The 12,699-nt window shown below is 54.0% G+C and overlaps 3 protein-coding genes across 3 annotated transcripts; all 3 read left to right on the forward strand.

Annotated features, from left to right (window-relative positions):
* The first annotated feature begins 2,708 nt into the window (after window positions 1–2,708).
* On the forward strand, window positions 2,709–4,582 carry M406DRAFT_351283 (phosphoglycerate mutase-like protein). Its single transcript, XM_040922615.1, has 2 exons — window positions 2,709–3,934; window positions 4,081–4,582. Exons 1-2 carry the CDS (start codon window positions 2,714–2,716, stop codon window positions 4,483–4,485), a joined length of 1,626 nt encoding a protein of 541 aa, XP_040776989.1. The 5' UTR covers window positions 2,709–2,713; the 3' UTR covers window positions 4,486–4,582.
* Window positions 4,583–4,949: 367 nt separating this feature from the next.
* Window positions 4,950–7,881, forward strand: M406DRAFT_276799 (vacuolar ATP synthase 98 KDA subunit). Its single transcript, XM_040918297.1, has 3 exons — window positions 4,950–5,122; window positions 5,232–7,329; window positions 7,420–7,881. The coding sequence occupies exons 1-3, from the start codon at window positions 4,994–4,996 to the stop codon at window positions 7,770–7,772; spliced, it is 2,580 nt and encodes an 859-aa protein (XP_040776990.1). The 5' UTR covers window positions 4,950–4,993; the 3' UTR covers window positions 7,773–7,881.
* A 474-nt stretch (window positions 7,882–8,355) lies between these two features.
* M406DRAFT_226327 (uncharacterized protein) lies at window positions 8,356–10,859 on the forward strand (the record flags this gene model as incomplete). Its single annotated transcript, XM_040915740.1, has 4 exons — window positions 8,356–8,612; window positions 8,712–8,991; window positions 9,089–10,125; window positions 10,253–10,859. Coding segments are annotated over 4 exons (2,181 nt in total), but the record flags the coding sequence as incomplete, so codon positions are not given.
* Window positions 10,860–12,699: the final 1,840 nt, after the last annotated feature.

Here is a 12,699-nt window from a genome sequence, read left to right on the forward strand (position 1 = left end):
CATAAGGTGGCGATATTAATATACAAGAATCCCCGCCCTCCGTCTGCGTGAATTTCTTGAGTCTGAGCAGTCCTAACTTTAACATTTGGATCGTCCGATGTCCTCAGTCGCGAAATATATTCTGTTTCATCTCTTTCCTTAGCTTGCGTAGGTTGGCAGCACATAAGCACTTCGAACTGCAGGTGGATGAATCTTCCTGTTACTCAGATCGAGCGCTCCCTCCTTCCCTCTTACAATCGCCTAACTTGCTATCCCACTGCCACGGCAGCAGCAGTGACGATGCGTATAGGCGCCGATGGGGCGAAGCCGCAGCCCAAACCCAAACCAACACCGCCGAGGCCCAATCCAAATCCCAACGACTCCAAGCACTAAGAAAGACTCGAATGTCCTTTTCTTAGAGGGATACATCAGGCAAGCAGCTTGATCTGTTGGGCAGGCTGAGGAGAGGGACCTCATCAAGAAAGGACGGCTGGTGTTAGATTGGGCTGTTCCTTGAAGGCTCAGGTCGCAGGTATGTCAGCTACATAACTTGACTTGGTACATCATAGACAAGAGGAGAAAATAGATTCCATGGCACGAGACTAACTGACGAAGCAGACAGAAATGACTGATGAGTGTTCACTGTGGAGTGGTCACTGTGACCGAGAGAAATGGCCTTGCTGGGACCGCCCTGGAGTTATGGTCCAAGTCGAGAGCATATCAATAAATGATGGCAAAAGAGTATAACCAGGATGGGAACATTCGATCGGGAACATGATAGTACAATGTAAATGGTATGCATGTCGGTAAGTAATGTGGCACCATGAGAAACATAAGGAGGAGGAGGAGGTTGGGGAGAAAAAAGAAGAAACACCAAAAAGAAAGCCCTCGTCTGGTAACCACGCCCTGCCGACCACTTGACGTGGTCGCTACAGCGCGCCCTCTTTCGAGTTAGGTATTTGTTTGCAGTGAACTCCAACCTAGGGGTGGCACGGCTGGCACTGTGTCTGGGGATCATTGGTTTAAGCACGGTAATTTATGGAATGTCTCTAGGAGACCTACTCGAACCGTCGACCTCTACGAAGCCGCAGCCCTTTCAGTATTTATAAGATGAATCTCTCCACTGAGCTAAACCCCCAACTCGTACTGTCTCACCCGGTTGGTGAAAGTTGTGGCTGTTGTGGTCTATATGGGCATGTTGGAAAGATCGGACGGTGGACTCTATGAGCTGGGGAGGTTGGTGATAGGGCCACACACCCACACCCACACAGCAATCCAGATGCATAACAAGAACCACCAGATAGACAGGCTCCTTCTGCGGTGGTCCAGCCCCTCATCGTCTTGCTCTTGTGACCTCCGCAGGGTGTTGTGAAGATGATGACGATGCCTTGCCCATCGAGAGCCCACTCTGCAGCCTGTACCTATGAATGCCTCTGCTTGCTGTGGCAGACCACCTCACAAGCACAGCCATCGCTCTTGTGTCTTCGAGTCATCGAAGCCTTCAAGGCCACTCGTCCTCAACAGAGGTAGAGAGGATGCTCGGTTAGCCCATGAGTTGGTGCCGTATCGACTTGGTCTAGATCCTCCAAGTTCTCAGTGACAACCGTCCGGATGTGTTCCCCCCTCAAGAGACCACTACGGAGATCACGGCCTGAGAGCATGCTCTCAAACTTGCTGTGTGCTTCCTCTTTTGGGTATGCATTGCCCTCCGTCCTCTTCTCATCCGAGATGGTCCTTTCTTTCCCTTTGCGTCAGGTGCCTCTCCCTCTCAGGCAACCGCCATAATCCACGCACATACCCACATGAGGCATCTGGGAGCCCGGGCTGGTAAAGTTCTTCATTTTCGAAAGGTCGAGGCAAGCGATATCTGAAGGAAAAAGGGTCTCAACCATAGAGGACAAACAAACGAGAATTTCTTGGATGGATAGAGGCGCGATAAGACGGATATCAAGGCAGAATGACTGGGAAGAAGGAGGCACGCATTCAACACGAACATAGAGAGAGGACGGAGGGAGTTCACCACCATGTACAGTGAAAGATCTTCTCATTGGGTACTACATACAGTAGTAAAAGGACATATGTCAAGTCACTTTCTCATTCCTCTTCCTTTCTTTCCTTCTCTTTAGCTTTTCAGTTTGTCCGAGTCGAGTTCGTTCAAGTCTCGGTGGGGTTGTGTAATTTCATGGATACCCCACCCGGCACGGAGCCCCATGTGCAGCCCTGCTTGCCCTGGCAGCGTACAGTAGCGGCAAAGACCACTGCAGGACCGGGCTGAGGCATTTTGAACCGAAGCTCCTCGACCCCTGCGCCCCCAATCACTGCTGCAGGCCCCTCACGTGGAACCAGACGCATCTTTATCTCGCTATTTATCAGGTTCTTGCCTTTACCTGACTCTCTCTATCATACTGGGCAGCCACAAACAAGCTACAGATGAGCAAGGTTATGAAGCGGAGACGTCATGGATGCCATACTATATACAACTGACCATCGGCAGGAAGGATTCCTGGGGTGGGCGCTATCGGAGCACAGATATACAGCACAGTTTACGTATTCTGGTAGGGATTCGATGCTGGGTAAGGAGCAAGAGACGAGGCCCAGAGAGGAATACTTAATACGAGATATGCAGCCACCCTAAACGGCCCGGACCCTGAAGCCTCGAGGGCACTGTAGCATTCCAGCTCGTGTATGCCTGTGTGTGTACCTGCAGAGGAGACTTCATTCCTTGTCCTATAAGATGCAGTCTCACCTTATCACAGCCGTGGCCGTCGCTGGCCTTGCGCAGCAGGTTTCGTCGTCGTCGTCGTCGTCCAACTCTAGCAGCCAGATTGTGACGGACCTCAACGTGATCCAGCGGTACTGGGGCCAGCTCAGCCCATACGCCGACAATGCTGCGTCCTACTTTGGTGTCCAGGACGTCGGACTGCCAGACGGGTGCGCCATCGAGCAGGCACACACCTTGCAGCGCCATGCCCAGCGCTTCGCAACGTCAGCTTTCGACGACGGCGTGAACGACGAGAACTTTGCCCAGAAGGTCGCGAACTGGACCGGCCCTGCCAAGTTCACGGGCCCGCTGTCGTTCCTCAACACCTACGAATACCTCCTGAACGATGAGGGCTACCTGACCAACATCGGGGCCAACACCGAGTTCGTCTCAGGAGCCACGTTCTGGAATCGCTACGGACGTCTCCTCTACGATGCGGTCCCCGGTCAGCTGCAATACAACGCCAGCTTTCCCAACGGCACGGCCAGGCCGAAGCCAGTCCTGCGCACCACAAGCCAGAGCCGCATAACCAACTCCCAGATCAACTGGGCCCTCGGCTTCTTCGGCACCAGCTTCCAGGTGACCCCAGACCCGACACTGGCCAACTTCACCGCGCCGTTTGACGTCGTCACCATCACGGAGGGCGGCACGGAGAACAACACCCTCGCCGCCTACGACAGCTGCTTCAACGATTATGACTACCCCGTCGTGGAAATGGGTGATCTCGACCTCGAGACGTACATCCCCAAGTACCTGGCCGCGGCCACTGCCCGTCTGAGCCAGTATGTTCCCTCCGGGTTCGACTGGACCGCCAACGACACGTATGCCATGCAGTCCATCTGCGCCTACGAGAATGCCTACATCGGGGACTCGCAGTTCTGCGGCTTCTTCGCCCTCGACGAATGGGCTGGGTTCGAGCTGACGCTTGACACCGAGTACTACTACGACTATAGCTGGGGAAACCCCACAGGCCGCGCCCAGGGCATTGGCTACCTGCAGGAGCTGCTGGCTCGTCTGCAGAAGCAGTACATCGACGTCAGCTCCACCAGCGTCAACTCGACGTTGACTGACAACCCGACTACATTTCCCCTGGACCAGGCCTTTTATGCCGACTTCAGTCACGATGACATCATCATCAGTGTCCTCACGGCGATGAGCATGGACTACTTTAAGGATGCGCCCGATTTTACCCAGGTGAGTGATGGTGGTGATGATGATGATGATGATGATGATGATGGTGGTGGTGATGGTGATGGTGCGGTTGGGCGCTCCCGTCCTGCGAAGCACAGAGAGAGAAACAAGGGGATGGCAAGACACAAACTGATCCTTATCCCTCCCAGTATCCCCCCGACCCGGAGAGAAAGTTCATCCTCTCCAACCTGACGCCCTTTGGCGCTCGTCTCGTGACGGAGGTGATTGGGTGCACGTCGCCCAGCCCAGCCGTCAACCCTTACTACAGCACTGTCTACTCGCGCACTGCCAACGGGTACAATGCCGGCAACGCAACCTACAAGTTCATCCGCCAGCGCCTCAATAATGGCATCCTGCCCCTTGACAGCATCCGAGGCGGGGCCTGCGAGGGTCGGACGGACGGTCTGTGCCCCATGACCGACTTCATCGACAGCCAGACCAACAGCACGAACCTTGCCAACTACCAGTATGCGTGCTTTGGGAACTACAGCATTAGCTATGATGAGGTCCTGGCTGGCAAGGACTATGACGGGACGATCTTTGAAGATGCATAGAAAGAAGATGTGAAGGGATTTCTGGACGTGTTTGTTCTTCTTGTAGATATGTGAATCACTCAACAAAAAGAAATAAAAAGAGCTCTCATCAGATCAGATTTCATATTTTCTCAACATGCAGGAGTAGGGACGACTAGAGGTATGGGTAATTTGGCAGTCAGAAAGATGCATAGGGCCAGAGTAGGAGTAATTGTGCTCGCTGATGATGAGCTAAGTATGACTGTCAAATTGCTTATGTAATGTGTCCCCTTCCGCCTTTAAGCATACTGGTATAGTACTATGGTAGGCAAGCGTGGCAAGCTGGCAGTAGGGTGTGTGCACTGGACCAGCCTAGGGCACCTGGCACCCCTGCCACCGGCATCTTAGCTGTCTCCAATTTTAGACTCCTGTCCTCCTTCGCTGAGCTTCGAACCAGACGGCTTGCTGACGACAACTCGTTGATTCCCTCAAGCTTGTCGTTGTCTGGAGCCACAGCATCACAACCACCACCACCACCACCGCCGCCACCATGGCTCCAGCTCGCGATACTCCGTTCCGCTCGGCGGACATGAGTATGGTGCAGTTGTATATTTCAAATGAAATCGGCAGAGAGGTCGTCAACGCCCTCGGAGAGCTTGGCCTGGTCCAGTTCAGAGACGTAGGTCATCCTTCCGCCCGTCTTCCTCCTGCTACCACGACAGAGGACATCGAAGTCTGCCCTCTCGATGTCACTCACAATGACTGACTGATCGATCCCTGTGTCGCAGCTGAATGGAGAGGTCACCGCATTCCAACGAGCCTTCACCCAGGAGATCCGACGCCTCGATAATGTCGAACGTCAACTGCGTTACTTCTACGCACAGATGGAGAAGGGCGGCATCCCTCTGAGGAAGCTCGACCTTGACATGGAGACTCTCGCCCCGCCTACCACAACCGAGATCGATGAGCTTGCCGACAGGAGCCAGGGGCTCGAGAACCGCGTCTTCCAGCTGAACGACAGCTACGAGACCCTCAAGAAGCGAGAGGTCGAGCTGACAGAGTGGCGATGGGTCCTCCGCGAGGCCGGTGGGTTCTTCGACCGCGCCCACGGCAACGTCGAGGAGATCCGAGCCTCGACCGACGAAGACGATGCACCACTCCTACAGGATGTCGAGCAGCACAACTCCGCTCCCGATGTGGATCACTCCTTCTCGGTCATGAACATCGGCTTCGTCGCGGGTGTCATCCCGCGCGATCGGGTCGCTGCCTTTGAGCGCATCCTGTGGCGTACCCTCCGCGGCAACTTGTACATGAACCAGTCCGAGATCCCTGAGCCCCTGATCGACCCTAGCAACAACGAGCCGGTCAACAAGAACGTCTTCGTCATCTTCGCCCACGGCAAGGAGATCCTGGCCAAGATCAGGAAGATTTCCGAGTCGATGGGGGCTGAGGTCTACAATGTCGACGAGAACAGCGATCTCAGGAGGGATCAGATCCACGAGGTCAATGCTCGGCTGAATGACGTCCAGAACGTGCTCCAGAACACCCAGCAGACCCTGAACGCCGAGCTGACGCAGATCTCGCGATCTCTGTCGGCCTGGATGGTCCTCGTTGAGAAGGAGAAGTCCGTGTACAACACGCTCAACTTGTTCTCCTACGACAGAGCACGTCGAACCCTGATTGCGGAGGGCTGGTGTCCGACCAACGACCTGCCCCTCATCCGGTCCACGCTGCAAGATGTGAACAACCGAGCCGGCCTCTCGGTGCCGTCCATCATCAACGTTATTCACACCAACAAGACGCCCCCCACCTATTTGAAGACAAACAAGTTCACCGAGGCGTTCCAGACCATCGTCAATGCCTACGGTACCGCCACATATCAAGAGGTCAACCCGGCGATTCCTGTCATCGTCACCTTTCCCTTCCTTTTTGCCGTCATGTTCGGCGATTTTGGCCATGCGTGTATCATGCTGAGCGCGGCTCTCGCCATGATCTACTGGGAGAAGCCGCTCAAGAAGGTTACCTTTGAGCTTTTCGCCATGGTCTACTACGGACGTTATATTGCCCTCGTCATGGCCGTCTTTTCTGTCTTTACTGGTCTCATCTACAATGATGTCTTCTCCAAGTCGATGACCCTCTTCCCGAGCCAGTGGGAGTGGAATCCTCCAGATGTGTACCACGAGGGGCTCCAGATCAGCGCCAAGCTCAAGGGCGACTACCGTTACCCGTTCGGTCTCGACTGGATGTGGCACGGCACCGACAACGACCTGCTCTTTTCCAACAGCTACAAGATGAAGATGAGTATCATCCTGGGCTGGGCACACATGACCTACTCGCTCTGTTTTGCCTACATCAATGCGAAGCACTTCAAGAGGCCGATCGATATCTACGGCAACTTCATTCCAGGCATGATCTTCTTCCAGGCCATCTTCGGGTACCTGGTTGTGTGTATCATCTACAAGTGGACTGTGAACTGGCCTGCTATCGGAAAGCAGCCTCCTGGTCTGCTGAACATGCTCATCTACATGTTCTTGCAGCCCGGTACTCTTGACGAGGAGCTGTACCGGGGACAAGCCTTCGTCCAGGTGTTCCTACTCCTCCTTGCGCTGATTCAGGTTCCTATCCTCCTCTTCCTCAAGCCCTTCTACCTGCGGTGGGAGCATAACAAGGCACGAGCCCTGGGTTACCGTGGCCTCGGCGAGAGCTCTCGGGTCAGCGCCCTGGACGGCGATGATGGCGATGATAACGGCCATGCTATCGATGGACGGCCGAGTATCAACAGTGATGACGAGGGTGTCGCCATGATTACCCAGAACATTGATGATGGCGAACATGAAGAGTTTGAATTCAGCGAGGTCATGATCCACCAGGTGATCCACACGATTGGTACGTCTTAGGAAGGGGAAAAAAGAAAGAAAAAATGATCTCCCCTCTCGACGATAGTATTGTTTGGATGCCCGCTAACACGCCCTCCAGAATTCTGTTTGAACTGTGTGTCTCACACTGCATCCTACCTTCGTCTCTGGGCCTTGTCTCTTGCCCATCAACAACTCAGCGCTGTGCTCTGGAGCATGACGCTTGATCCTGCCCTGAGCATGTCTGGGGTTGCCGGCGTCATCGCGCTGGTCATCTTCTTTACTGCCTTCCTCCTTCTCAGTGTTATTATTCTCATCATCATGGAGGGTGTGTCTGCCATGTTGCATTCCCTCCGGCTGGCATGGGTCGAATCTTTCTCCAAGTTTGCCGAGTTTGATGGTTGGCCGTTTGCGCCCTTCTCCTTCAAGACCATGCTGGAGGAGTCGGAAGAGCTCAAGGAGTACCTTGGTTGATTATTGATGTATTCTTGTGTTTTTCTGGTTTTGTGTTTGAGAGAAGAATGTAAACATAGAGTGTACTATTCTGCATAGCAATTTTGAACAGACCTTCTACGAGCGCGCCATAAAGTGCAAGTCCTTCTTCATTCCTATAATACATTATGTCATGATGTGAAAAAAAACAACGAGGTAGAACAAATCAAAATCAACACCCTCTCTATGTGTTGGTCACAAATGAGTTCATCAAACTCTCTTGTCTCCAATTGAGTAAGAATGCTGGCTCACCCCCTCCCAAAAGGATAGTCCGATAACCCCGTAATGCCCGGATCTGACTGGCTTAGTCATCGCCATCAGCTCCTTGGCGGGCGGTCGGGTACCAGTCAACATCAAATCACACCGTTCTGTGCGAGGTCCCTCCTTCCTCTGCAAGAGAGGGCAGCATCATCCTCTTTAGTAAATTTAATCAGTCAGTGAAAACCCGTTTGACACGGCTCATACATGATATTTTCCAAGCATGGCTGGCTATGGTGAGCCATCTCTCTTCTCATCCACCGACAAGGAAAACGGCACCGCCACAAGCCACGGGACGTCCTCAGTAGCAGCAGCAGCGGCAGACGCCGACAAACAGCAGCCCCCGCGTAAACGGCGACGCATCGTCATCTCATGCACCGAGTGCCATAGGAGAAAGCAGAAATGTGATCGCGGCTTCCCCTGCACCAACTGCGTGTCGCGCAACAAGCAGGACTCATGTCGCTACGAGACGGGCGCGCCAACTGCCAAGGCGCTCCAGCAGCAGGCCCGGCGGGCGGGCGAGGGCGGGGCTGCCGAACCACCGCGCCGCCGAGGTCGACCGCAGTCCAAGTACATAATAGACCCTCGGATGAATGGTCCGTCATTGGCATACGGTGAGGCTGGCAGCCGGCTCAGCCTCGGCTCCGTTGGTGGGCTGTCAAGGGATCCTGCGGCTGGCTCCGTCAAGGCGCCGACAAGCTTTGGCTATGCTGACGCCAGCGGCACCAGCGGCGCCTCGACGTTGGGCTTTCTCAAGAAGCTGGACGACGGGTCCATGAACCCAGAGGGGGAGTCGCTTACCAGGCTTACAATGCCCCGGGAGGATGCCGCTTACTATGGCACGCGAGAGAGGTACAAGAGTCTCGTACGGCAGATGCCCGCCAGGTCAGATATCGAGAGACTCGCAGACATCTATTTCAAGGACTTCAACTGGCAATATAATGTGAGTTTTGCTTCTCTCTGCTTTTGCCAGTGACTAGATGGAAAAGAGAAGGGGGGGGGGGATGAATACAAAGAAAACAAGCTGACTGGGCTTCAAGGCCGTGGACCGGTATATGTTCAACCGACAGGCAAAAGAGTGGTATAAATTACCTTTCAACTTGCTCAATGTTGATGGTCCTCAGGCCTTGTCGCCCGACCTGAGGGCCTTTCCTGCTATGGTGTTTCAGATCCTCGCCACCAGTCTGTTGATTCTACCTACGGCCTCGGACCCGACTTTCGACCACCTAAAGTATAACAACTCCATGAGCTTCGAGGACCTAGCCACCGACTATACTGAGTCGGGCATGGCCCTCATGAACCTGCTTGGAAAGAGGCAGGTCTCGCTCACGCTTGTGACGGCAGACTGGCTGAGGGCTGCCTTCTTGAAATACTCGGGCCTTGTGACAGAGTCATGGCATGCGATTGGCACGGCCATCCGAGACGCACAAGAGTGTGGGCTCCACCGCGAGAGCCTCGACCCGCGTCCCAAAAGCGACAATATCGAGGACATCTTGGAGAATCAATGGGAGATACAGCGAAGGCGCAAGATGTGGTGCCTTCTCGTCGTGTGGGACGTCCACACCGGTATTGTTCTAGGCCGTCCCCTCAGCGTGGATCTCAGCATCAAGTGCCCGTTGCCGGTAGACGCGCCTGAGCCCAAAGACCCGTCGCGGACGCCCGTCGTGCAACGCTCGGACAACGATCCACCATCCCTCACGACGCGGACGCTGTACACCTTTCAGATTACTCTGGCCCTGAAGGACATTGTCGACCTAGAGAAGGAAGGGCCCTGTCCCAAGGATTTCTCCAAGGTGGACAGGCTTCACGAAAAACTGGTGGAATTAGAAGCGCAGACGCCCGCTTTTTTTCGTCAGGAAAATCCAGACACTCGATTTGATAACCTGGCAGACTGCTTCTGGGTGCCGATGGCGCGCTCATCGCTGCACCCGCTTGTGGCGTTCAACTTCATGGCGCTGCATCGGCCGTACGTCTTTACGCGGCCGCACAGCAGGAGGGAGGCGCTCAAGGCGAGTCTCAAGATGCTGGAGCTACAGAGGGCCAATTTTACCACTATGAGCCCGAGACATTACAAGCTGTGAGTACATTTCCCGTTCTGTCGTGATATCAATTGCAACAACATCCCTCCCCCCCCACCACAAAAAAGGGTGCGTGCGACCAATACGTACATGTTTTTTAACTTTTGTTGTTTGGTTTGAATATAGCTATCATCTCTTCTTTGGGACATTCGATGCTATCGTGCTCATGGCAAGCATCTTCATCCTCTTCCCCAAGGACAATGCCGAATACCTCGCCTCCGCACTGCAACATTTTCAGTGGGCAATGGAACGCTTCGAGATCATGGCCGAACGAAACCGCCTGGCTGCTGCCGCACGTGGGGTACTACAAGCCATCCGCCTGCGACTCAAGAGAGCACTGGAGATGAACGGGACACCGAGCGTCGTTAGCACTACGTCATCCACCCCAGGGTCACAGCCGACAGCATCAGCCTCTGACTCTAACGTCTCTGCAACGACGGCAACAACTAGCGAGTCGCCGTCCCTGACGAACGCAGGAAGCAGCGGCAATCGCAGCACGAGCGTCTTCACAACCCCAGGCGCTGATATCTCCCCAGCTGCGAGTGACCAGCAATATGCAGCCATGTCTGCCGGAGACGCCGCACCCATCGATCCCGGCCTGGCCGGCATGGCGGCAAGCGACTGGACCCTGCCAGACAATTTTGATTGGTCGTCTATTCAGCCTCTCTACGCGATGGCGGATGTTGCGTACAATGACCTGATGGGGATCAGCCATGGTGGAGGAGGGGAAATAACTACTACTGCTGCTGCTACCACGGCTGCTACCACGGCCACAACCTCGCTGCCGACATGGGCGAGCGGGAATCTGCTGGGTGGCGCTCCTGGCGGTTCTGGGACGACCGCTGAAGGAGCCACAGATCCGCAGGGCTGGTCGTTTGAGGGTGACTTTGGAAATGATAGTGTTTGGAGTCTATTGAATCAGTACCCGGCTCCTCCTTGAAGGGGGTTTGTATCCGATGGCTGCCTGGGCGGAACATTTCTGGGGTTTTCTATCTTGGACCGCATATCATGCATGGCTCTATCCCTTTTTGTTCGGCATAATGAGTTCATTGTCAGAACAGAGTCTCAAATGCCAAGAGCATAACTGTTCACGTGTTTTGTCTTTCCTTTCTTCGCCTTTTCTTCTTCTTTTCTTTCCTCTGCGGCGGAAGAGCCGTTGGCAGGGAAGAGTGGTCTCATGGATGCGTAAGATGATGTTGATATGACACCTCAAGTCCTCGAGTCCCCCCTTCTAGTGCAACTCGACCCGCACGTCACATCAAGGTAGTACCTCTTTAATTCTGCTGCCTGCTACTAGGGACCTATACACAATCCCTTGGGGGCAAAGGGAAGAACACCCCTTCTCCACGTTTTCTTTCTTTCTTTTCTCTTCCTCTCCTCTTTTGATGCAGACAGGAAAGGGGGTCTGCACCCAAACTTTACGTCCGGGCTCCTCTCGCCCATCGAACTTGTGTTTGAAACACTGCTGCCTGGGCGCACCACACTTTAGGGTCCCAATCCATATGTATGAAGGTGGGTCCATTTGCCATCCATAGGAAGGATTTGAGGGGGATCATACGATCATACAGGTATGTTCGTGTGCAATTACAACGTCGTGGTGGATATGGTAGTGATGTCTTTTTACGAGCTTCTTCAGGAAGAAGAAAAAATTCACACGTGGGGCCGGGGATCAAATAGATAGCAACATGAGAATCCAATCGGAACATGACGAGAAGGAACGGCTACCTCCTGCTGCCATCCGAAAATTGACACCTCTGGCGCAGCCTTTCTCTCTTTCTTTCCCTGTTGGTTTCTTTTTTTCGTATTGACACCTGTCAGTGCTGAAGCCACACCCACTTGACGTGACGAGCGGGGTGGACGCCCTCAGCTGAACGCCCAGTGGCTGTTACAGCTGGTTGAGCCCAGCAGTGTGGCAGCTTGGAGGCTGACGCTGGAGGCTTAAGGTTCTTACCTTTGGATGGATTGACTACGACGTGATGCAACTTACTTTACGCGACGGCTTAACCGGTTCTCGCCTCAGCTTTGTGCTAATAGTAGGTTGACAAGGTTTCAAGGGTAAAGAAGGAAAGAAAGAAAGAAGAAGAAAAAAAAGGTCAGAAACACGCCTCCCAATGCGGCACTACAACAAAGCCCACTTCGTCATAAGCCCGCAACCCCGTGGAAACCTCCGTGATTATTATTCTCCGTTCACGAGCCTGATCTGATGTTCTACCGACCTCCCGTAATACCGTGCGTTGGGCGGATTCGATGCAACAATGTAAGGGTCGTGCCCGTGGTTTTCTTCTTCTCCCATCTGACGTGGGCCTGGGCCGGGCTGGTGTATGTACTATGTGAAGTTCGTAATCGCCGACCAAAACTCTCGTCTCAACCTGACGCCTAGACTGGATCTGGGGGGGGGGGGGAGGAGGGAGGGCAGGGTATCTAATTCCTTCCAGAAGGCGACCCAAATTGCTCTCCATAGCCCCCAATCTTGGCTTCCCACTTTTTTGTGCAGTAGGTGTGTGTGTGCTATGGTACAGTAGTCTTTTTGTTTCTGCTTCTCCTCCCTTCCACATGGCCCCAGCTGGTTGTTG

The sequence above is a fragment of the Cryphonectria parasitica genome (genome assembly GCF_011745365.1).
Source record: "Cryphonectria parasitica EP155 unplaced genomic scaffold M406scaffold_4, whole genome shotgun sequence".
Classification (NCBI taxonomy): Eukaryota; Fungi; Ascomycota; class Sordariomycetes; order Diaporthales; family Cryphonectriaceae; genus Cryphonectria; species Cryphonectria parasitica.